Consider the following 26,502-nt stretch of genomic DNA (forward strand, 5'->3'; position numbering starts at 1 on the left):
CCTGCTCGCATCCTCACGCCACACGGGGGAAAGGAGTGCTCTCTCTTTTCGGACTGCTTTCCCGGTCGTCCTCACCTCACCACTTACCTGCTATGCGTGCAGTCTGCTGAAAAGGAAGCCAAGGCTGTCTGTAAAAATCCCAGTGAACTCAGTGAAAACCCACACGTGGGCTGTGACCCGAGGCTCCCCCTACAGGCAGGACGTGGAGGGTGGCTCTTCTCGCCCAGACACCAGCACCAAGCACCCGCCGCCCAAGAGTGGTGCCCTGGTCCAAGAGCCACTGGTCACCGATGATCTCATCACGGCATGCCTTCAGAAAACATAAGGCATGGTCCCACCACTCTTGAAAGAACATGAACGCTAAGATTTCTCCTCTGACAGATTCCAGAAGATTTATCGCAAACATAAAGAGTCCACTTGAGTCTTGGGATTATGTCATGCACCCACTGCATTTGCGACAGAGTCAGGGATTCCGAAGGCACTGACCTAAGGGGCCACCTGTCTCGGGGATGGGGTGTCAAACAATGGCAGCTCACAGGCTGCCTCGGAACAAAGGAGCACTTTTGCAGAAGCTGAGAAGTCCTCGGCGCAGAAGGGGGACCTGCTGGGGCAGCCAGGGAGGAAGAGCCGCCCGCCCTTCCGCAGTCGGGGAGTCCATCCATCCACACTCAGGTCAGAGCCACGACACACAGCTTCCTCCGCGCAAAGCGTGCCGAACCACATTTCTGCATCAATGGGGCGTGGCCGACCCTTCGGCACATGTGCAAACCTCAAGACCGTTCCGTTTGGGAACACAAATCCAAGCCACCTCTTCATGGACTCACCTCCCACCCCTCTGAGCATTCCTCCAAAAAATGACACGCTTCTGAAATACCCGCAGAAGACCAGTGTTTAGTAGTGAGCATCTTCAGTCATGGCTGGTCGGCACATGTGGCTGGTGGCGGAACCCCTGACAAACTACCAAGCTTGGGTCCGAATCACAGGGTTGGATACTCAACCGTCACAGACTGGAACACCGTCAGAAGGGGAGCCCCTGGTCTCCTGGGGCTCATTCAAATTCAGTTCATTAAACTTAAATGAAAGTTTCATACTCAGCTCCTCGGCCGCACTGGCCGCCCTTCAAGCGCTCGGCGGCTGCGTGGGGCCAGCAGCTGGCGGCCTGGGCGGCGAGACAGAGGAGGTTCCCCGGGAGCAGGAAGCTCCGCCAGCAGTGCTGACGCAGGAACGCCAGGCACAGGTTCAAGTCCCAGCTCTGCCGCTCGCTGACTGTGGCTTGCGGGGGAGTTCCCAGGACGCTGAGGGTACTTCCTCCTCCTGAAATGGGGGTAACAGCAGGACGTGGTTCACAGGCAGTGGAAGTGAGGTGCTCCTGTGACACAATCACAACCCGCCATGCACAGTGGCCGTGGTTCGCGGCCTCACCACAACGCTGCGCCCACTGTTGTGCTCTGACTGCAGGACAGAAAGATGCCTCAGCGGTTTGAGGCCGTACCTGCAACCAATAAATCTTCCCACAAAGCTCCTAGTAACAGTGTTGCCAACTCTGTAGCATTCATTCCACAGGCGTTTCCTTTTTTTTTTTTTTTAATTATGACACCATACAGTACAGAATTAGTTTTTGATGTAGTATTCCGTGATTCATTGTCTGCATATAACACCCAGTGCTCCATGAAATCGTGCTCTCCGTAATACCCATCACCAGACTCACCCAAACCCTCCCCTCTGAAACCCTCAGTGTGTTTCCTGGAGTTCAGAGTCTCTCATGCGTCGTCTCTCCCTCCAATTTCTCCCTCTTCCTTTTTCCCTTCCTTCTCCCAACGTCCTTCATGCTATTTCTTAGGCTGCACAAGTAAGTGAAACCATAGGATAATGGACTTTCTCTGCTTGACTTATTTCACTCAGCATAATCTCCTCCAAGCCATCCATGTTGATGCAAAAGCTGGGTATTCATTCTTTCTGATGGCTGAGTAATATTTCATTGCGTGTATGGACCACATCTTCATTATCCCTTCTCAACAGGCGTTTCCTGAAGGTGCCCACCTGACAGAATCATTCCTGTGCCAGGACAGCACAAAACACGAAGGAAAGAAGTGGCTGTCTCGAGGCCAGTCGTGCAGATGCTGGCTTCGGGCAGGGCCACAAGACCAGAAGACCCCATATCTCCCATGAGGAACAGAGCCTCCTGCAATGCTGCAGGGAAAGGTCAGGGTTCTGGCAGAGAAAGGTCAGGGTTCTGGCAGGAAGGGCGAGGAGAAATGGGAAGGAGGCCCCGACAAGACACGCGGTGAGGGCAGCGGGATGGGCACGTCAGACAGGACAGGAGGGCCTGATGACCACACCTGCAGATCCCAGAGTCCCTTCCCACGTCATCCTTTATTTCTTAGGTTTAAAAACGTGTTTTTTCTAGTGACCAAAGTCATATACATTCTCTTCAAAGCTGGACGTTCCTTGTGGCTCCATCTCTTCTCAGAGGTGAGAAACCTGAAGTCTGGCCCCTACCCCGGGTCACCCACAAAACACCACGGAGGCTGCAGCTGGGGGTGGGGACGGGGAGGGCTACTGGCAGACGTGCCAGAGAGACTAACAGCTACACTCGGGAGAAGGGGCTCATGCAGGGGAAAGGCTGTGTATGCACAGAGATAGGCAGGGGGCTGGGAAGAACCGAGCAGGCCTGTGTGCAAGTCACTGGCGGAAGGAAACAAGGGCGGCCTGTCTGCCTGCGTCCTACGGTCCTACACGCCACTGGAGCAGCCCAACACACACACACACACGCCACACACAAGTATACATACAAATATGCACACACATGCACACAATGTACACACATGTATACACACAATCACACACCCCACAAATATGTACATGCACATGCACACACATATACAAACAATGCACACACGCCACACACAAGTGTACACACACATATACAGATGCCACACATAGATGCACACGTGTAAGCACGTGTACACACATATGTATGCACACCACACACAACTATACACACCACAGAAATACACACATATACACACATGAATATATATACGTATGTACCACACACACACACCATATACAAGCACACCTACACAGACATAAATATACACACCACAAATATACACTCACGTATGTGCATCATACATGTATATATGTAAGCATACACACACCATAAATACATACCTACTTATGCATATAAATGCACACATGTGTAGGCACACATATGCACACACCATAAATATGCATATACACATACACACATATACATGTAAACACATACATCAAATATACACATTTTGCATATAAATATGCACACATATATGCATAGTACACGTATACATATAAGCATATACATCGCACACAGATGCACGCATAAATGCACACACACATGTAAATGTGTGCATACATATGCATGTAAATACACACACACACACTTCTCCCAAATGTCACTGACATCATGACAAAGAACACACTTACTTAAAAGTCATACTGGTCCCTTCCTTCCACCCTAAGCCAGCAGACATGCAGTGGAGATGTGCTCAGGGGTGTGGTTGCAATAGACCCAAGTAATTTTTTTATGTAAGGCAATTTGATGCATTAAATAATCTCACTGGAAGAGTATTTAAACTTTTTAATAAAAACAAAATCTTTTATGTTATTACTATGTACCATGCTAAGTGACCAGTCACGTTTTTAAAATGATGAATTCCAAGGCGTGACAGCTCATCACAGAAACCTTCCATGGCATCCCGGCAAAGGATAAAGGCAGACACATCTGTGCGTGTATGTGTGACTCTGTCTCTCTCTCACACAAGCGCACAGACACAAGAGAGAAAATGGCGGACGGACCCTGCCTGGCATGAACAGGGCCATGCTGGTGGGCTGGCTGGCATGGCCATCCTGGGCATACTCGGGGCTCCGGTCCCAAACTGTCAGCTACACCTGGTCCTTCCCAGGCATACACCCACATCAAGGCCCCAGGGACAGCCAGGCCCTCTCGAATGCAGGCCTGGGCATGCACGCAGGCCACCTCCCACCCCGTACAGAGGCCCACCTCCTGCAGGGCAGGAACCACAACCACAGAGGCCAGAAGAACCACTTACCACTTTGAGCTCTGGCACAGATCGACTTAACGTCCATTCCTGGCTATTCACAAAGGCATCTGTAAAACAGGACGTAAAGCAAAGTCAGACACCACAACTCACTTCAGTGCAGTCAGAATGCCCCAGAGTGCCACTTTCCAGACCAGGAAAACACCAAGGATGGTGGAGACCCCCCCCATCCTCATGTTCCTCCTACCCCATTCCTATCCCAAGTCTGGGTCTGTCTCCTAAACCAGGACGTACACTCCATCCAGCAACACCAAGGGGCCTCGGGAACTCCATGTCCCTACCTCAGACATCCCCGCCTGAGCCCCACCAGCCCGCGTTGTCCAGGGGGTGAGCTAGGAGCCTCGTGATCCTGCACATTTGCAGGCAGGATGATCAAGGAGGCCCCTGGCTTCCTGGGAACTGACCCCGTAGCTGTCAGTCAACTTCTGGTTTCTCAGTTTGTTGCTAAGAGAGTCTTATCTGAAATTCCACCAACAAAGTCACAGAGGGAATGAGTTTTGAAAATCCCAATGTTCCCCATACAACAGCCACTTATGGTTCAGGAGACTTAGTGGAGCTCTGATGCTCACACACACATGGTACACTGAAGATGCGGTCAGGACTGGAAGACCTGCCAGAAAGATGGGGGAGGGGGGGCCCAGCCACCTTGAGGTGCTCTGCAGAGCCCAGCCCCATCCCAGCCAGCAGGCTCGTGGTACCCGCCCTTCCCGGACGGCCGTCTCTGCCGCTCATCTCATATGTGTGGGTCAGGTGGACCCACCGAATTCAGATGACCCCACGACCCAACACCCCACACCTCCCGCTCATCCCTTCTCATCAGGGAGACCCCACAACACCGCCAGTACTAGGCACTTAGGAACAGTTGGAGCCGAGCTCACAAAGACGTGGTCACCTGCTCCCACCACAACCAGCCCAGGGCCAACACTTCTCATTCCAAATGGGATTCCCTTTCTATCTCTTACCCACAAATTCAGAAATTTCATCACTCCGCGTTATGTCCAAGAAGAAGTGAAGTGATTCACAGAAGTCAAGGAATGCCCATCATTTACAAAGAAATACATGATGTTCTAGATCACAGGGGCAGGAATGGAAGCAAAGGGCATGACCGTGCAGTTCCACTGGGGCCATCCCGTGGAAGGACGAATAACATATCTGAAGGAAGCAAGGCGAGCACGATCCACGGGGACGCAGAAATGAGCTCCTGGGCCCTGTAGAGGGGCATGGGAGGTGCCCAGCACAGAGGACTCACTGCTTAGGATGGGTCAGGGGTTTGGGAGGAGACAGAAGGCTGTTAGCAGCCGGGGCAGAGGCACAGCTGATGCGGACATGTCTGGTCACCTCGAAACCTTGGCTGCAGAAGAGACTGGTGCTGAATGTCAAAGAGTCTGTGCTCTGGGGCGCTGAGGGGCTGGCTGGCGGGTGGAGCTGGTGAGCAGAGGAGCGTCGGCAGGAACGCAGGAAGAAAGACCTTCATGAAAGTAAAGACTGAGAGCAGCTTTTGCCCCCCACTGAAGCCAGCAGGCTGGGGGCTGTCGGGTGCACCCGCTCTTCAGTGAGCCCAGCAGCCCCTGCTTTGCCACAGATAAGATGTCACCTGTAAACAGTAAACAGGGACGCTGTGAGCAGGGAGCCTGAGCCCCGGTAGGAACAGGGCAATGGTAACAAACATCCTTCCTAGTGAACGGCACTGCGAATTAAGTCGCCAAAACACTTATTTTCTGTCACCAACGGCTCTCTTGGAGAAAAAATGGGAACGTGGCCTTATATGATCTGCAGGGTGACCCAAGTGACCCAGGAAAGTCAGACCCTGCGTCGCTTCCACCACGAATTTTGGGTTTTGGCTTCCCTGTATTTTTTTTAAAGATTTTACTTACTCATTTGTCAGACAGAGAGAGCATGCGAGCACAAGCAGGGGGAGAAGCAGGCAGAGGTAGAGTGAGAAGCAGGCTTCCCGCTGAGCAGGGAGCCCAATACGGGACTCCATCCCAAGACCACGGGATCATGACCTGAGCCAAAGCCAGACGCTTAACCCACAGAGCTCCCCAGGCGTCCCAAAACTGTATTTTTTCCCAATCAACTGTCATCAGTTCTAACAGTCTCTTTAGGCAATAAAATAAAAGAAAGGGGGTCTGTGGCCAGACTGTTTTCCCAAGATGGGGGCGGTGGCTTGAGACTTGTGCATACAGATACTACTACTGAGGTTCATTCCCATCTGGGTCTCCCGCACTCCTGCTGAATATAGAGGTCACTGAATGGTCAGTGTGTCCATGGACAGTGGCTTCGGGGCTGGAGAATGGAAAATGCTGGTCCTGGCACTGCCTGGGTGCCTGCGATCTGCCTGGTTCCCTCATGGGGAGCAGTGCCTGTAGCACTGTGGTCAGCCCTCCTCGGTACCCCTAAACTCCTGCTCATCCTTCTGAGGGCGAGCAGGACTCCGGACTTTCCAGCTGAGCCCACACTGCTGGTGTGGTGGAACCTGGGGATCACACAGACACTGAGTTGAAAGTCCCCTGCCTCCCCCCTCCTCCTGGGAGGACCCCCCTCCTTTAAGGAGAGCGCACAGAGGCCAGCGCTGTCCTAGGACCTGCGTCCATCTACCTGCCTCCTCCTGGGTACTGGGCTGGCTCACCAGGTCTGCAGGCTGAGTCCAACTCCAGCTCAGACAACGTTGAAATGTAAACAAGAGGCTCCACCCACATGGCAGAGAAGGGAACCCTCATTTGTAGCTGCCCCGCTCTCCTGGTCCCAACAGCAGCTTGCCTCGATGGCCTGACTGCAGCCCCGGATTACAGCACAACAGCACACACCCCACTGGGGCTGAAACACCCAGACAGACGGACCCTCTCCAGGGGATGCACAAAGACCCTCAGTGGGTCTCAGGGGAGCATCCTCAGCAGTTGCCCAAAGTCCTTCCTTGTTCTTTTAGAAGAGACACAGCTACAGAAAACTCAATCTCAGAGAAAAGTTCCTCTTCCCAGAGTACAAGCTGCTTTTCTAAGAAAAACAATAGAGAAAAGCAAAGAGACAGGGAGGCTGTTTTTCTAGAACCCTCCCTTCCAGGGCCACCCCCGGCCACACACTGAGACAAGACTCTGGACCCCAAGGAATGCAAACACCCACTAATGCTGACAGGTAGGAGGACGGACCTAAGGTCGGGGCCTGGGAGCACAGGAAGAAACAAGAAGAAAACAAAAGCGAGTCTATCCAATTTAATTTTATTTTTACTCTAAGAGAAGAATGGTATTGTTTCCCTTGCCTGTGTGTTCCTGAAATTCGTTGTGACTCCTAATTCCCTTTATTCTCCACTTGCTACTAACACTAATTGAGGAACTTGGCTCTAGGTTTGCCCTCAAAAATATTCATGTGTGAACCACAAGGGTACCCAGGAAATTTAAGGCCCTCATTACACGACACACAAAAAACACGCTCGAGCCTGTAAGCCAGAAATGTTCCTCTTTGGCAACCCCCCACCTCCGCCACGTGCCAAAGAGCAGAAGTGGAGGCATGACGGGACACGGACGGGTCGATGGGGGTGCACCGATCATCTGCCTCCCAGCGGTGGGAACACACATGAAGACAGGCCCAGCAAACACACAGATGTCAGAAAACCTGTTTCTGCCTCCGTGCCCTTGTATTCTCTATCATTCCAGCACGACTCGTCCACGCTCTTGATGTATTAAAGGCAGAAATTCAAGTCTTGAAGCTGGCAGAATTTTGCAAACTAGCTGAAAATTACACCTTGTCCTTCAGCATTAACCTCCGAGTTAATTTAAATGCAGGGTATGAGCATTAACCTCTTGGTTCCAGCAACAACCAGGAACGCCAGGGGTAAGATCGACCAATGAAAGGACCTCTTCATTATGTCCCCTTTCTGCCCGGCCTGCACCAACCACGTATACTTTGACATCAGAAAAGCATCAAGGGGTACCTGTGTGGCTCAGTGGGTTAAAGCCTCTGCCTTGGGCTCAGGTCATGATTCCAGGACCCTGGATGGAGCCCCACATCGGGCTCTCTGCTCAGCAGGGAGCCTGCTTCCCCCTCTCTCTGCCTGCCTCTCTGCCTACTTGTGATCTCTGTCTGCCAAATAAATAAATAAATAAATCTTAAAAAAGAAAGAAAGAAAAGCATTAAAAAAAAAAAAGAAAAGAAAAGCATTGAGCTGGAGAGTAACTTCCTCCTGAAAATAAGCGCTCTCTAAGAATAAACACTCAAATCCACTGACATAACAGTAAATCTCAGTTAAAATAATTGAGGATAATCTTATTAGCATATCCGGTCGGGGAAGCTAAAGTTAGAAAGCGATGTATTTTGTCTTCTCCTGGTCCTCTTACCCCCTCACCTCAAACACCTGTGGGAAGGACTTTCCCAGGAGCACAGAAATTATGAGTACAAACACATGTCTTCTTTACAAAATGCAATTAAATTTCTTTGCTATCCAGGCAAACAGTGCAATTTTTCCATCACAACTAATTTGGTTTGGAGACAAATAATTTCAGTAATTTAAAAAAAAAAAAAAAGAACGAGAGAAAGAAAAGAAAGAAAATTGCCCAGAGTACATGTGACTTCAGCATCGTCTGTTTAATGAGCAGAAATAAGTCCATACATACATACCGAATGGAGCACACAGAGAAAACAGAGGAGAGAGCTGCACTCGTGTTTTGTGACTGAGCACGTGACCCTGAAGATGGTCTCCAGAGCATGCACAACCCCTGTGCTTGGTAAACACTACAGCAGTTGGTGGCTGGGTTTTCCCTGCTCCTGGGAGCACCAAGCAAATGTCACATCTACACCAGCAGATTCTAAATCCCTCCCTCTTTCTTTTCTGTGCTCCTCCAAGTTTACTCCCCACCACACTTTGTCTCAGACCCCTCAGCCCAGACTAATCCTAGAAATTCAGGATCTTGACAAGAAATACAAGTTGGTGAGGATGTGGAGAAAGGGGAACCGTTCAGGCACTGTTGCTGGGAAAATGCACTGATGCAGCTACTGTGGAAAACAGTACGAAGGTTGCTCGAAAAATCAAAAATCAAAATACTGTATGATCCAGTAATTCCACTACAGGTTATTTCCCTAAAGAAAATGAAAACACTAATTCAAAATGACACATGCACCCCTATGGTTACTGTGGCATTATTTACAAGACCCAAGGCAGGGACACAACCCAGGTCGTGAGGAACTCAGTGCCAGAGCCTCAGAGTCCTAGCTGGTGGTGTCCTCAACCTTGGGTGACTTTGTGAGTCTGACCCTCAGTGTCCTCACCGATAAAATGGAAGTATTTCCCTCCCACGGATTCCACGCGGACCTGCAGCCGTGACGGAGACTGTGCCTGGCGACAGGCCGGACTACCTGCAGCGGGACCCCCCCAGCTGCCTTTGGAGGTGTGATGAAGAACATTCGGGTGTCCCCTTTCTGGGGTAGACACAGGCTACTGCCCTGGGCCCACAAGGGACAGTGAGCCATAGGGGAGCCCGAAGTGACATGTGGCTAAAAAAGCACTGGGCAAGCAACCACACCCCAGTTCTCCTAGGGCAAAGAAACCCGTAAGGCTCAAGTGAGTAAAACCAGCTAAAAGTATCGTCAGTTGGTTTCAATCTCAGTTTATATTATGTTTAACCAGGTGTAACTGATGTTTTGTAGGTCAAAGGTGGCTGAAAGATGACAGTTTCCTAAGGTTCAACCTATAGCACATGAGAATGCAAAGGCAAAAATCATATCCACATGGAGTGATTACTGATAGAGAGCAGGAATGCTGCAGAATTCTAAAATCCTGAAAATACCCCTAATCAAAGGAACAGAGCAAGAGAACTAATAAGCTTAAACCAAGAAGAGCTCTTCCAGGGGACTAGAAAGGCAACAAAGCCCCACCTCCTGGATCCCCACCTCCCCAGATTCTGGCTACCCAAGGACCAGGGAGGCCAGCCCAGCTTCCACAGAGGCTCCAGTTCCTCTCCTGGCCCCGAGCCCTTCCTTGGGGAGCAGAGCCTGCAACCACAGGCTCACCAGCGATCTCATTAGACAGCCGCATCTCACTCCCTCATCTCTCACTACATTAAACCCCCATCCTTTGGCTGGTGGGCTCAATCCCCAGCAGAGCCATGGACTCTGATTTCTTCTTCCTAATTGCCAACCAGAAGCACAGCATGCGGCCACAATTAGAACGACTTTACAGTCTCGCCTCCCCTCTGCGATCCCATTTGGCTCCAGTGACCACAAATAGAGGTTCTAAGCAAAACTCGTGAAATTATATACAAGGGTTTAAAAAAAGGAACCTGAAATTGCAGGTGAAAATTTTAAAACAATGTATTATCTCATGGACTGAGATGCTAATTTAAAAACCTTAAATTTCACAAGGATTTTATTAAAAAAACAAAACAACTATTCTTTTTAGCAAGAGAGAAGTGAAGGAGCATGCACACATAATCCCAAAATATAAACGGAAGCAATGGGGAAAAGCAAGCGCACCCACAGGAACAGGCAACATGGCTCCTACTGCAGCCTCATTTCTGTGCTGAGAAAGGAAATGCACATCTTTAATAAAATAAGGAAATCCATTTCAACTCAGCAGGAGAGAGCCCCACTGCAAACTGGTTAATACGTTGATGAGTCACAAAAGGAGTACTTAAGCTCACGGGCACCACCTGCCACCGTGTGACTTCATTTCTCATTAGGAAATCTTTGGATCTCAATAATAAATGGAATAAAGCATAAGCCGCCGGGATACCAGACTCATGTCAGGGGTCCCTGGAAGTCCACGTTGCTTCTCAGTGGCCTCAAAAATCCGCACACAAGACAGTCCCCCCCCACCCCCGCCACCCTCCCCATTCCTAAGCCCCTCCCAATGCAAATGACAACAGGGCCATCAAGATGCCCCAATCCCACCACCAGACTCATGCCAGCATTGCAACCTCCAGCATGCCCCCCGAGGGACCCCAACAGGACCCAGAACCCTTCGCTGCACTGCTCGGAGTGAGTTGGACCCTTTCCTCTCTCCCCTAAGGAGCCCCCAAGGCAAAATGCTGCCTGCCCAGATGAACTCTGGGGAATCCGCAAGGTTCTCACTTTCCAGAGGATGATGGCTCCCTTCCCTACACTGTCCTCAATGATGTTCCTGAGTGGCTGCCGCGCACCTGGTTCCCAAACCCCGAGAACACCAGTGCCATGGCACGAGTGGGAACAACGGCTTGGAACACTGTGTTCGACGGTCAGAAAAGGAGAGGCTGTGGGGATCTGGGGATATGAAAGCAGAGAAAGAAGTCTACTTTCCTTCTTCTGACAGGAAAAGAGATGGCCACCTAGAGCCTCAAGGACAGCAGGAGAACCAGCTAGGAAGGGCTCCTTGGTGTGGCTCCAGGCCTTTGAAGACCTGCGTTTCCTTCCGAAGGACACCCGTTTCTGTGCTCCGGCCACCTCCCATGGTTTATTTGTGAACAAGAGCAGGTGTCTTTTCTGGGACAGCACTGGGCCCCCAGCTCTTGTTAACCTGAGACACAGAACACAAGAATGCCACACACGCAGAAACGGGCCCAAGCCTCTCAACACAGACGTCCCCAGAACAACCACCTGCGCACAGGCCCCGGAAATACCTACGGCTGCTCCCTTGCCTTTTTTTTTTTTTTTTTTTTTTTTTAAGATTCCATTTATTTATTTGACAGAGAGAGAGATCACAAGTAGGCATAGAGGCAGGCAGAGAGAGAGAGAGGAGGAAGCAGGCTCCCTGCTGAGCAGAGTGCCCGATGCGGGACTCGATCCCAGGACCCTGAGATCATGACCTGAGCTGAAGGCAGCGGCTTAACCCACTGAGCCACCCAGGTGCCTGCTCCCTTGCTTTTTCTGGAAAAACATCACACTCTGGGTTTGCTGACTTCACCAGGGTCTCAAGTACAGCTCTAACTCCCCAACCCCGACAGTGTCAGGGCAAGTTTAGACAGCATCACTGGGAGCGAGATGTTTGCAGGACAAGCAGGCCTCACAAGGCCTTGTCTGTTCCCCTGTCCGCAGAGAAGGAAGGGTGTTCCTTGCGGGTGGTTAAGGCACTGTCCAGAAAACAGAAACCGCTTCCAAAGCTGGGCTCTGAATTATGCCAACCCCTGTGGTAGCAGAATGCAATCAGGACGTGGCTGTCCACCTTCCAGAGCCTATTTCGCAGCTGTAAAGAGGAAATTCTGGCCAGGAGATGCTCCAGGGGTTTTAAAAAGGAGAGACTCAACTAAGTATTTGGGGATCCTCTTTAACCAGTGGGAATTCAAAAGGGTCACAAAACTTTCAGGAAAAAAAAAAATACCTCCAACTTCCAGTATCTAATCAGGCAGGAAGCCAAACTGTTATGAAAAGTCAGCCTCTATCTCCCCAGCTACACCAGCCGCTGCCACCCCAAACCTTCTCTTCCACTTCAGGCTTTCTACACCGAGACAACCCCAAACCAAAGACTCTGCCCAAGTCTGTAGGAGGTCTCCTGGTCTTGCTTGCCCTGGGCCCCAACCCATTGGACTCTGCCTGTCCCCCTCCCGGGCAGTAAAACCACAGGCCTAGGAGACCTCCAGTTTGAGTGCGGGGCTCTCTGGGACACCTTGTCAAACCAGACTTTTTTTCTTGTTTCATTCCCACGCGAACCAGGGGTCAGAGCCTGTCGGATGCCCACAGGGTCCAGGCTGCCAACATCTGCCGCACAGCCCCCAGACCAGCCGCAGGCACAGGCCTCCCTCCAACTCCTCTCTATGGCCATGGCCACCCCAGGATCTCAGCACAGGGAGGCTCCAAACGGGCCTTCAGGAGGACTGGTGGCTGCCTGGGCCTCAGGGAACAGCTTCTGTTATGTGGAAGATTAACAAGGACTTGAAGAGTTTACAAAGAGGAAACCCTGCGCAGTGGGTTGCGGCAGGAAGAATCCCTGACAGAGGGACCGTAGGGACCCCCGGGCCCTGGCAAATGTGCCAGCCACCGCCAAGGACACACAGTCTCGCGCAGGGGCAACTGGTACTTCTAAGCAGCAGCAGCACCTCGTCTCTCAGACTAGTGAGGACCTCAGATTTTATGAGACTTAAAACTATGAAAAACTCTTTTAAGGATTCTTTAAAACATTTTAACACCTAAAATGAACCTGCAGGGTCCTTGAAAAGGAAGATGTTGAAATAAGGACATTTTTAAAAAATATTCTCTTTTAAAGATTTCTCATTTATTTGACAGACAGAGATCACCAGTAGGCAGAGAGGCAGGCAGAGAGAGAGGGGGAAGCAGGCTCCCTGATGAGCCGAGAGCCCGATGCGGGGCTCGATCCCAGGACCCTGGGATCATGACCTGAGCTGAAGGCAGCTGCTCAACGACTGAGCCACCCAGGCGCCCTGAAATAAGGATATTTTATGAAATGGTAGGAGTCAGAAATTACGAGATAAAACAGAATTGGTAGGTTACATTCACAGCCATTTTTCTGAGATCGTTCACAGCTGTTTGTCTTACGGAGGTTTCTGCTGTGGACCCAAGTATGACAAGGGACTCTCCACGCACGGCTTAGGTGCCGAGGGTGGCAACAACCATGGTCTGTGGAAGTTAAGACAAAGCTGAAATAAGCAAAGCTGCCCCTGGTTAAATCAAATGCTGAGGAAACAGGAGGACAGGCCCCAAGACTGTTAACTCGTATGCAGAATTCTTACACCAAGTGGTCTGAATTCGGTAAAGAATTGTACACAGTAACATTTTAAAATTCATGGTGCACGTGATATTTATGACAAGGGACAGCTTGATGACAGAGGACAATGAACCCAGAAGATAACAGAGGAGGAGCCGTCAGACTTCACCAGCCAGGGGACTGCCAGCAGCAGAGCAGGGGGCCTGGGGTCCTGCTGCCCCAGATCAGGGAGAAAGATGCAGAGAGGCCACCCCGTCTGTCACCACTGCTCGCAGAGAAACATCACTCCCTCTGGGGCTGCGAGGAATCCCAGGGGTTGGCCTGCCTCTGCGGCAGCTCCGTGGGGACAAACTCCTGGAGTGGGGCTGGGGGATGGCTGAGCTGCGGGGATGCTCTGCACCCGAGAGCTGGGCAATTTCAGCAAGTCATTTCAGTTCTTTGGGCCTCGATCCCATTGCCAGGGGCCCCCGGCTGTCACACCCTGAAGTCTTCTCTTCCAGGAACAGCATCCATGTGGGCACACAGCCATGCATGCTCGGGGCTGTCCCCAGCTGCTCTCACCGACACAGGCCCTCACTGAACCCCAGGGACGCTTCACGGACCCCCGATCCTTCACGCGGCCTCATCATGGCCTTTGGCTAAAATAACCTTCGACTTAATTTTGATAAAACCAAGTCAAAACAAACTGAGAAGAAGAAAAAAAAAGGAAGTATCACTTTGTAGGGTGGGGACAGGGCTCATCTGGAGAGTTCGCCTGACTGATTCCTCCCCCAACAGGGACTCCACCTGTAGCCCACATACAGGGAATGCACAGCAAGATCCCAGTGTCACGACCAAGTCTGTGGCTGTGCTACACGTCAGCTCATGATGCCCGCCAATGGGACTGGGGTCCCAGCAGCACGTGGGCTGTGCCGGCAGCAAGCATGGGTCCACCACTCCTCTCCGCGGGCCTTGTCCCGGCCTCTCATCCAGGACCACGCCGGCAGCCACAGAACATGGAAGCCCGAGGGTTACCCCCCTCGTCATGCTCAATGCCCACCGAGCAGCCCACGACCCTGTGGGACTCCTAGGACCCCCTCAGTCACTGACGATCGGGGTCAGTACAGGTCATGGGCCAGAATTATAAACAGGAAAGCAAAACAAGTGTGCCAACTCCCTCCTCATTGTCACGGGAGTGCTCACCACTGCACTGCCCATCCTGGGCCCCAGGGCACACTCCTTCTCGACCCCCCTCAGTTCTCAGCAGAAAGTGACAAGAGCACAAAGTCCACACAGAGGGGATGGTGACAGTCACGGGCATCATCGGCATCTCAGGCTGATGATGCCATGTGGCGTCTACAAGCGTCCACCTCACTCCACTAGGAAGCCCCCTGGGAAGGACAGTCGCTACCCTGCTTTTTGGCTTAGTCCCCAGGCTCCATGCTCACACTGTCCCATGCACACAGGCGCTCACCTGGGGCCATCTGCTCGAGTCACGGCCCACCTCTTACCTCCTTCCCCCAGCACGGTGCCCCCACCACACCTGACCTGGCGCCCCACACAGTTCCCCGGTCATTGCTCTAATGGCTTCACCCCCACAAACCACCACACCCTGGACCCACCCTGGCTGTGCATGGAGAAGTCCCACGACAGATTAAGTAGAACACACCAAGCATAAAAACTGGCCTGCAGAACACGTAACCTGAGCCCATGGACGATCACCAGGTCCTTAACGAGCTGGATGGCAGGCAAACAGCCCCAAGGAAGGCTCCCTGGAGTTCTAGCCAGAGACCTTACAGCAGGGGTCTCTATGAGGGACAGGGGCAAGGGAGACAGGCGTAATCTCGCTCAATGGTTTGGGTCCTTTTCATTCTCACCGAGGGCACGTATTACTTCTGTAGTAAGAAAAGGCAGAAATACCTTCTCCCGAGAACCTCCTTTGTATGCCTCCAAGAACTACAGTGTCAGACATCAACCCTCTTGCTGATCAAGGAGGCAAACCAGGGAGGCTTCAAAGGTCAGCCTGAGTGTCCAGGCATCACAGAGCATAATTAAGAACAGAACATATGGAGAAGGTCCCCGTTGTTTCTGTGATTCTTAGCCCTCAGACTATGGATGTCAGAGATTCTTACCTGGTTATGAAGTCAAAAGGTCCACACCATGCAGGTGAAACTGGGAATAAGGAACGTGTCCCCATGCTTCCCGGTGCTGACGAACTCCTAGTAATGTGTCCCAAGTCTGAGATGTGTCTGCTGTCTAATCACACCAGGATCCAAGCAGGTGCACAGAACTGGGCTGCCTAATCTTTGTGTTCCTTATACTTTACACTACTGACCTTAAAGCTAAACAGACAGTTACCTATACTCCAATATCAGACAGCGATCTGATCTCTTCCACCTCTGATGAAAGGTTCGATATGTTTTTGCAAAATAAGCAGACATCCAAACTCTCATGTTTTCCAAAAGGAAAAGCCATTAATTACCACCTGCTAGGGAGCAACTCACAGGACCTGCTCTTACTGGAAAGGAACCAAGAATATTCCTAGACAATCTGATATGTGTGAGTAAAAAACCTAATTAAGGGACGTCTATGTGGCTCAGTAGGTTAAGCATCTGCCTTCAGCTCGGGTCAAGATCTCAGGGTTCTGGGGTCAAGCCCTGCATTGGGCTCCCTGCTCAGCAGGGACTCTGTTTCTCCCTCTGCCCCTCCTCCTGCTCATGTTTTCTCTCTCTCTCTCTCTATCTCACATGCTCACTCTCTAATAAATAAAATCTTTAAAAAAAAAAAAAAAAAAAGCTAAACTACAACTGACTCTCAGCTTGGGAGGAAAGCAAATACTACTTCTAATGGGATTTTAAGAAGTGTTCAGCAGTATCTTTTCATGACCACATGGGCGCTGCCCTGTCCTTCCATCCCCCTCAGCACCTGGCTGTCCATGAAGTGCTGGAGGCTGGCCACTCCAACTTGAGACCCCTCCAGGAACTGTCCAGGAGTGAAGAGAGTGGTGGAGCCCTAGGATGTGACCCATGAAGGGCACCCAGATTAGTCATGGGTATAAATGCATGGTCCCTAACTAGGGACAACTCTAAGAACTGTCCCAGCTCCAGGGTCCCACTCTGCCCACCTCCTCAAAGTGCCAGAACCCCTCTGATAGCTGCATTGTAGCCCAACACTACCGTCCTCCCAAGAGCGGGACTCAGGAAACATCCTGCATGCCGCTCTCCTTCCCAAGCCAGTTTCCAGAGCAGCTGACCTCCCACAAGGGCTGTATCCCATGGGGAACGCTGCAAATCGTACACAGAGCTCCCACCAGGAAGGTCCTCACACCAAGAAGGGAGAAGATGAGTCTGACAGTTAACGGCGCCTCCCTGGATCACAGCACCCTGCTGGCTTCCTGATGTAGCTGTCCACGACTCGCACGATGCCCTTCCTGGCTCATTCATTCACCCGGGGTTCTGGCAGGCAGGCCCCATGCCAAGAATTAGGGAGGTACCCAAGACCAGCTCCAAGCTGATGCCACCCTTGGGGAGCATCAGGCCAGAGTGGATGACCAACAAGGCCACAAAGAAGTCTGGGAGGACAGACCACAAGGACGCCAGGCAGGAATACAAGAGACCCTGCGAAAGGGTACGTTGGGAGAGGCTGGCTGAGGGTGGGCTGGTCATAAAGGCTTCTCCGAGGGGCCGGCACACTCAGGAGGGCAGTGAGGCGGGTGATGAAGGGGAACAGGATGAAGAGCAGATTGATATTACATGGTTGGTGTAGAGAGATTAGATTGTACCACCGTGGCAGTGGAAGTCACCTGATGGCTTTAAAGTCAGAAGATGACATAAGCCACACATTCTGGCTGATGAGCAAGACCTGGCCACAGCGGGCAGGCTGGAAGGCCCATGCTCCCGCGGACCCAGGGGGTGGAGGTATGGAAAGAGGAAAGCAGACAGGAGAGAAGGGGGAGAGCGTGGGGGGCTGGGGAAGGGAAGGGGTAGGAGAAGATCAGCTCTCCCAGAGCCACAGGGGCCTGGGCGGGGGGCACTGAGGGACCAGATAAGAGAGAAGGCCCAGCTGATGGACTAGAGTGAAGGTAGACACAGTAGAGGGAAGGAGGCACAGTAGTGGGGTGAGGGGGATCTAGCTGCGGGTCTCTCTTACAACTGGCATCACGATGGCATGCAAGTCTCTGAGAAGCTTCCTAAGACGATGTGTGTTTGTTTGTAGTAGGAAATTGATTTTTGCATCCCCGCCTTGCCTCGAGCCTCCTGGAGGTCATCAGCCACTGTCCCTAAGCCTGGTGAGCGCTTCATCCCCAAGGGTGAATGGGGGGCAGGGTAGGGAAGGGGCCCCAGGGTGGCCACAGAGAGAAGGGGGAGGAAGGGGACTCTGCACTGGGGATCCCAAAGCAACAGGTAACTGTTTCTGAGTCTTCCCCTGGCAACTACTGTGTAGCACCTGCCCACAACTGACCGTGATGATCTGACCATTTTAAACCCAATGTTGCTCTATAGTGGGGGGAAGGGGGGAAGGAGGGGAACCAACGCCAGCTACAGACTCCCCCATGTCTCAACAGAATGCTGATACATCTCGAATGATGATCTTTAATTTGAGGTTGTAATCAGATTTTCAAGATGTGCTCAATTTACTCTTGTCTACTGTAATGGAAATGGGTAGAAATTCCTGCCTTGGGTGTCAGTCATGGGCCAGCGCTGGCCTTTGAAAAGGCGTACTTCTCTCCTCCTTGGATTAGCAGCAGCCATACCCATCTGCCGAGACCCTGGCCCTTCCCCGGGGGGTCGGGGGGGTGGGGTGGTGGTGCAGCAGAGCAGCCCACAGCCTGGCCCCTTCAGAAAGTTGAACACTCACTTGGACCCTGCCTGGTCCGGGCAGTGGGATCTGGGGTGGGGGAGGATCTTCTAATTTGTTTATTAGAAGTTAGAACCCCAGGGCTCTAACTCTCCAATCTGAGCCCCCTGAGATCCCAAGCTCACAGCCTAATCAGAGGAAAGCCAGCAGCAAGTGATTTCCAAGAAGGCTTCTGGCATATTTAAAATAGCAGCCTCGACTCCAAGCCAAACCCTCGGCTCAGACTCAGAAGTGTTTACATGGCCGAATTTAGAACTCTCAAAATAAAACCATCAGTTTGGACTTCTCAGACCCAATCTCACTACTGGACTAAAGGGAAGGGCTTCAGTCAGCAGCTAAGAATACACCACACTTTGCTTTTTGGTTATCACTTTTATTTTCCACTAAGCCTGCGCCTAAAATGTCCCAAGAGAGTACTATCAAATGTTCCGATTTCGGTTCTGCCTCTGGAACAAAACAAGCCTGAGGCTGAGAAGGAGGGAGGGGAGGGCATGTGGGACAGGCCCCCTCCTGCACCTGCCTGCAGCCCAGGAGGCCACAGGGAAGGGGTCTTTAAAAGCCAGGTACTGCTTTTTCTTTCAAATGGGTAGGGATTAAGGTTGGGAAGTGGGAGGGTCAAGGTTCCTTCCAGTTTTAACTTTCCAGGCATGGGCATTGAAGTCCCCTGAGCAGGAAAAGTGTAGCCACCGCATTGGCTCCAGATGTGGGTTGGGCAGCAAGACACCTCCTCACCCAAGGACGAGATAAAAGAAGCACCTTGGGGCCCATCAGTGACGGGGAGAAGGGATGCATGTTGCGTGTCAATACTGCCGGAAAGCCAGTAAGGAAGGAAACCAAGGGGTCTCCTGTCACCCACACATTGACGATGTCATCATACTCCTCAAACACATGCAGCACGAGATCCATCCACCATCACATAAAAGTAGTCCAAGGGAAATGAGCAGAAGCAGCATTTTTAAAAACACGGTATACCAAATAAAATACCTAAAAAAAAATTCACCAAGGAGATGAAAGACCTGTATTCTGAAATTTATGACATTGATGAAAGAAACTGAAGACGAAACAATAAGCAGAAAGATATTCCGTGCTCATGGACTGGAAGAATCAGTGTTTTGAAAACATCCATACTACCAAAGCAATCTACAGATTGAATGCAATCCTATCAAAATGCCAACAGTGTTTTTCACAGAAATAGAACAATAACCCTAAAATTTAACCACAGCAAACATTCCAAATAGCCAAAGCCATCCTGAGAAAGAAGGAGGAAACCTGAAGTGCCACAATCCTCAATCAAGTCCAAGGTGTGCTACAAAGCTACAGTCATCAAAACGGTATGTACTGGCACAAAAGCAGACACACAGACCAGTGGGACAGAACAGACAGCCCAGAAATAAACCCAAGCCTATATGGTCAATTACCATACGACACAAAGACATGATCACATGGCAGGGAAAAGACAGTCTCTCTCCAGTACACGGTGCTGGGAAAACTGGACAGCTATGCACGAAAGCATAAAACCGGACCACTTTCTTACACCACATGCAAAAATAAATTCAAAATGGTTTAAAGACCTAAATGTGAGACCTGAAACCGTAAGAACCTTAAAAGACAACACAGGCAATAATCTCTTGGACATTGACCTTAGCAAGGTATTTATGGCTGTGTCTCCTCAGGCAAAGAAAACAAAAGCAAAAAAAGACTACTGGGATTATACCAACATAAAAAGCTTTGCACAGGGAAGGAAACCATCAACAAAACTAAAAGGCAACCTCCTGAAAGGAAGAAGGTATTTGCAAATGACATATGCAGTAAGGAGTGAGTATACAGAACATACAAAGAACTTACACAACTGACACCAGAAAAACAAATAACCTGATTAAAAATGGGCAGAGGACCTGAATAAATATTTCCCCAAAGAAGACATACAGAAATGGCCACCAGACATGTGGAAAAATGCTCCACCTCACTCATCAGAGAAATGCAAGTCAAAGCCACAGTGAGGTATCATCTCACACCTGTCAGAATGGCTAGAATCAACAACACCAGAAACAACACGTGTTGGCAAGCACATGGGGAAATCAGCCTTCACACCCTGGTGGTGGGGATGGACACTGGGGCAGCCACTGTGGAAACAATATGCAGGTTCTCAAAAAATTAAAAATAGAAATGCCATATGATCCAGTAATTGCACTACTGGGTTATTTCCCCAAAGAAAATGAAAACGCTAATTCAAAAGGACACACACACCCCTCTGTCTATGGCACAGTTATTTACAATAGCCAAGACATGGATGCAACCCAAGTCCACACGTCTGTATTCTTTCTCTCTTGCTCTCTCTCTCTCTCTCTCTCTCTCTCTCACACACACACACACACACACACACACACACACACACACTGGAATATTACTCAACCACAAAAAAAGAATGAGATACTGCTATCTGCTTCAATATGGATGGACCCTGGAACGGTTTTACAAATCATAAAAAACAAATACCATATGACTTCACTTAGCTGTGGAATCTAAAAAAAAAAAAACAGACAGGGTCACCTGGGTGGCTCAGTCAGTTGAGTGTCTGACTCTTAATTTTGGTTCAGGTCATGACCTCAGGGTTGTGAGACGGAGTCCCGTGTTGGGCTCCATGTCGCAATTTTCTCTCTCCCTCTCCCTCTGCTCCTCGCCACCCATGGGCACACACTTGATTGTTCATGCTCTCTCTCAAACTCTCAAATAAAATCTTTAGAAAATGAACACAAAGTAAAAACAGACTCACAAGCACAGAGAACTGGCGGTGGCCAGAGGGGACAGAGGTAGTGGGATGGATGGAGGGAAAAGGATTAAGAGGTACAAACTTCTAGGTATAAGCCACAGGTGAAAAGTATAGCACAGGGAACACAGTCAGTAAGTGTGACGATGCCACACAGTCACAGGGTAACTACACTCATCGTGGCGAGTTCTGAGTAACGTAGAGACTTCTCCAACCCCTATGTTGTAAGCCTGAAACTAACAACACTGTACATCAATCCTACTTTAACAAAAAACCAAACACTGTAAGTACCACTTCATGTCCATAAGTGTTCAGGAACAGTCCGGAAAGCACAGTATCCAGCCTGATAGTCCCCGCTCCAAGAACCCCTGGCAGGGAGTGCAACGGGTAAGCTCACAGCCCACCTGCTCGGACCGCAGTGGCCCAGCCCGCCAGCCCCGTCTCCAGCGGCGCCCATGGCCACGCGGGACGACCTTTGGCTATCTGCATAAGGCTTTCAGATTCTGTTGCATGTGATTCTCCGCTTCGGGGGGAAAAAAAAAAAGATTTATTTGTTCATTTTGAGAGGCGAAGTATGGTGGGAAGGGTAAGAGGGACAGAGAGAATCTCAAGCAGACTCCATGCTGAGCACCAAGGCCAACATGGGGCTTGATCTCATGACCCTAAGATCATGACCTGAGCTGGCATCCAGAGTTGGACGCTCACCCACTGGGCCACCCCGGCGCCCCCTGACATTCACTCCTGTGCCATAAACGCGAGATCTTAGTTTAAGAATGGATAGGCAAAGCCTTCAAACTTGAACAGGTCTACGAAAAGACAAACGCCCTCCTGAGTGGCTCTCCATGTCTGTATGTGCATGTGCCTGGCTGTGTCAGAAGTGGGTGGGCAAGGCCGTCAGCTGCAGTGGGGCAGAAACAAGCTGGGGACCACAGCACGGGATTGGAACCAGGTCCTACCAGTGCATGCTCTCCACCTGCAGCAAAACCCAGATGGCCAGAGTGAGTGTGAAAGGAGCACGGACTCACCCAGGCAGCGGACCGCACAGCTGTGAGGAGAAGGTGAGTGTGTGGCCACCGAGTCCCAGACCGCAGTCAAGGGAGCTGGTCACCTTTCCTGGTGCCATGGCCCCAGGTCAGCCTGGCAGGTGGTAGACAGGTGGTACCTCTGGAGCCTGACGCAGAAGGTGATGGAGAAGGGCTCTTAGCAAAGACTCTGGGGCTCCGCAGCCTCTCTTCCCACTTGCCCACCTTTCTCAGCAAGGCCTGAAGGGGACACTCTGTAGAAGAACTATCAGAACAAATGCTCCCAATGAGGGAGGACAAGGGACAGAGTGCTACCAGAAGACACACTGGGCACCAGAACCAGTCTAAACGGACGTCACCTGTTGCCACACAAAGACAAGGCCCGGGGGAGGCCAGACTTTGTCCTCAGTGCCTGAGGACTGGATGAGGCCACCTGGGTCCCTTTGCCCCAGCCTGTGAAGGGCCAGAGACATGCCTGGGAGCAGCCATCACACATCATGAGGTGAATAGGCTCCAGGACCCCTCCAGAGCTACAGCTTCCAGAGCGGCTCCCAGACCCCTGACCCTCCACACACTGGCACTCAGGCTCGGACCCCCATGCCAGCCCATCACCCCCGGGCTCAGCCTGAACTCCTCCCTCACAGCCCCACCAAAGCTGCCCAGTTTCCTAACATTTGAGCCCCTGTCCACTGACGGTGAACATGTTCTCCATCTTATGCATGTATCTCTTGACCTCTCTTCAGTCCTGAAGGGTGAGGGAGCAGCCACGGCTTCTGCTCCCTGTTCTGTTCCTGTTCAACCCCAAGGACCTCTCGCTAGGGTTTCTTGCGGGCACAAGTGATGGGCGTTTTACGTCATAGTCAACAGTCAAGCTCAGTGCACCGAACGGACAGTCCCCAAGGCACGGGGCTGCGGAAACCCGTGTGGTCAGCAGAGACCGTGCTTGCTAGTGACGTGCGGCCCAATCCCCTCTCGGGGGCAGGCCAGCTGTGGCTCCCAGGCAGCGAGCGATCACGGGGTCAACAGCCAACCCACTCACAAGAGCTCTGTGTCCGCAGACCCAGTGTCTGTCACGCGCAGCACAGTGCTCACCGCACTGCATCCAACAGCACTTCATCACACAACAGGCTTTGTGTCCAATGGGTCTGCCCAGCTGTGGCCTCACAGGCCTGTCCTGAGCATGCTGGAGGTGGGCAGGGCTGAGCTATGATGCCCAGTAAGTTAGGTCTGTCAAAGGCATTTTCGACTTCTGTCGTTTTCAACTTACAATGGGTTTATCAGCATCTCACCCCATGCTAAGCCCAGGAAGTTCTGTCCACAGAGTCAGAATGCTGGCTTGGGAGCAACGTGGGTCCAGTGACACCACCTGGGTCATGAGACTGGAAAACCTAAATACTATTAGGTAAGTAGAATGCTCCAGATGATCTTTATTACAAACTACTCCACTCAACACGCCTGGTAACACCTCCTACCAGTGCTTACTACTCTGAAGGCTAGTCACTGCCAAGAGCATGATCAGCCACTGACATGGATGGCGGCTTCTTCCTTCAGGGAAGGAAGGTGCCGCAGCCGACGCGCTCCAGGGAGCACAGTAAGGGAAGGCACTGCTAGGGACAGCTTTCTAGAATCAGCACGTCCTCGGCTTGGATCAGGAACTCCATGAACCCATATGTTGCGAAGAACAGTGAACCTTCTAGTGACATGAATAAGGAAGGGGAGGCAGGAGATGACGCCCAAGACAAACGAGGACTGCTCTCCCGGATTAGGGTTTGAGGGTCTGATGGTCAGTAACTTAAAAAGCAGCAGTTAAAACTGCAGATCATGAGAAATACAGGGTCACTTACTGAAAACGAACTGCAAGGGGGACTTACACTCGCGCTAGTGCGGGGAGGCCACCTGTCCCACCAGGGCAGAGGCACACCTCCCAGCCCACATAAATCCAAGCACAGCCGCTACTTGGTTATTTTCTATCCCTGGAGCTTCTGCAAAAGCTCTCAGAGGCAGCGACTGTAAAGCAAAGCTGACACGGCTGAGCTGCACGGCTCAGGGGGTGTCCTCACTCCCCTCCGGCCTTCCTGAGAACCAGCCAGGTGGGGAGCGAACCCCTCACGTGCATGAGGGAGACAGAGCTCAGGCCGTCACGTGACACGTCGGGGCTCGGCGTGAGCCTGAGTGCTGCAGCCAAAATGAAACCTCGCCCACCAACTCACGCTGCTGTCCCCACACAGCACCTTAGTATCTCCCACCATGCGCAGAACATTCCTTCCCGCCAGCGTCATGGCATCACTCACACCCCGAGTCGGAGCACCAGGAGGAAGCGAGCAAGAAGGAAACACCACGATGTCACGCTCGGACATCCCCCACCGCCCTGGTGCCAATGGCATCCGTACCTCGGGGGCTCTATAGGCCCAACACGAGCTTGGGAAGCACTAACTAGAGGGGAACTTGGAGGGGGGCAACGGATGGGGAGACAGAGGAGGTGGGGGAAGCAGACTACTTCTGGCTGGCAGGCAGAACTCTTACCCCAACCCAGATAAACCAGCAGAACAAAGTGGGAGCCACACTGGGGGCCAGGTGAGGGCCGGGCAAGAGGACCAAGAAAATACAGACAAATCTCCCTTGGAGTTTGGGAGGAACCACTTTCTGAGAGAACACCAGATACAAAATCATCAAAATCCTACAGCCTGAAGGGAACTCCTGACCTTAAAACTGGGCGGAGGCTTTTAGGACCATCCACTCTAAGCCCCCAGACAACAAACAAAGCACCCCTTCCAACATTCCCAGACTCACCTGGGCTTGGACACCTCCAGTCACAGGAACTTTGCACATAAGAAGGCAGCCTGTTCCACGGTGTGAGGGCTTCTGAGAAGTGACTGCCTACTTTTGAGGCGAAATCCCTTTCCCTAGGAGTTTCCCTCATCGGTGCTAACTGCTGGGCCCTTCTTATGTCTGCTTCTCAAATACTGGCAGACAAGTCTCCAGGCTCCTGAGCTTCTCTTTCAAACTAAAAATTTCCAGTGTCTTTAATGAACTCGGCTTCCAGAATCTTCCATGAATCAGATCAAGAAAGCAGATTCAGCAGCTGCTCTTGAATGCAAGAGAGATCAGACTCTCCGAAGGTGGGGATTCTAGTTTGGGAACTAAACGAATCAGAAGAACAAGCCCCAAGTCCCAGGGAGCCATCAAGGAGCTTGCTGCATGGTGCGGAAGGAGACGGAAGCAGCCTCGCTCCAGGTCTCCCACACAGCAGGAACTGTGTCCATCTTAAAGGTAGTGGGACGTAAGCGGCAGGAAAGCAAGTCACAGGTAAGCATCCCTAAGTCCAGAATCCTGTTTCACATAATTCACAGGTCTCTGGTTGTTTTAAAGCCCTTGCTAAGCTAAGTGAGCAGGAAGGTACAAAGTGAATAAATGCCGCTGTTCCCCACCCCCATCCAAGGAAGAAGCGGCGTCTGAGGGATTCTGATATGGGGTAGGAACTGGAGAGAATGTGAGCTGCCCCAGAAAGGCTGGCGGCATTGTCCAGGGACTTCTCTCTCTGGAGTGGGTCAGCAGGATCTCGGAAAGCAGCCCGGCCAATGACAGGCACAGAGGGAGCACAAGACTCCCTTTGACTACCAACCAGCTCAAACAAGTGAGCATCCACTCAATGAATGTGTGTCCCATGGGTCCCACTCAAAGACAACCTACTGAACAAGGGGAACAGGCCCCCAGAGACGCCTGGCTCACTGGGTCATGCGAAGTCTTGGACCTGCTATCACACCAGAAATAGATTTTGCGTTCAGTATGATCACCAACAAGGGACTGTGTAGGAAAGTGACCCTCACTTTCCCTTTCACTCCTGCCAATTGAAATGCACCTCTCAAAATTATCTGCATTTGTTAGACAAGGACAAGCCAAAGGATCCCTTCACAAGCCTCCCACTGGGGCGGCCCCATTCGGAATGAGTGAACATGAATCCACCTTCCAACCCAGGAAAGCTGATTTCTCCATAAGCTCTGAGCCTATAGATCCACCGATGCTGTTAGGACGGAAAGCCAACTACCAAAACGTTAGTTAACAAGAGATTATGAGAAAACCAACCAAATGAATGGGGACTAAAATATGTTTAATTGTAGAGGCCTCTACGTTAATTCCTACTTAATGGGAGAA

The 26,502-nt window shown here is 51.3% G+C and overlaps 1 protein-coding gene across 9 annotated transcripts in view; it reads right to left on the reverse strand.

The window, feature by feature from the left end:
• The window catches only part of AGAP1 (ArfGAP with GTPase domain, ankyrin repeat and PH domain 1), a 507,095-nt gene that overhangs the window by 333,733 nt on the left and 146,860 nt on the right, over nt 1-26,502 (reverse strand). For all 9 annotated transcript variants that reach the window (XM_013048468.2, XM_045066852.1, XM_045066853.1 and 6 more), the window contains exon 2: nt 4,095-4,153. In XM_013048468.2, coding sequence (XP_012903922.2) covers nt 4,095-4,153 — 59 coding nt within the window. The remainder of the gene's footprint in view (nt 1-4,094; nt 4,154-26,502) is intronic.

Source organism: Mustela putorius, unplaced genomic scaffold, assembly GCF_011764305.1.
Source record: "Mustela putorius furo isolate JIRA1106 unplaced genomic scaffold, ASM1176430v1.1 tig00003869_pilon_pilon_pilon, whole genome shotgun sequence".
Classification (NCBI taxonomy): Eukaryota; Metazoa; Chordata; class Mammalia; order Carnivora; family Mustelidae; genus Mustela; species Mustela putorius.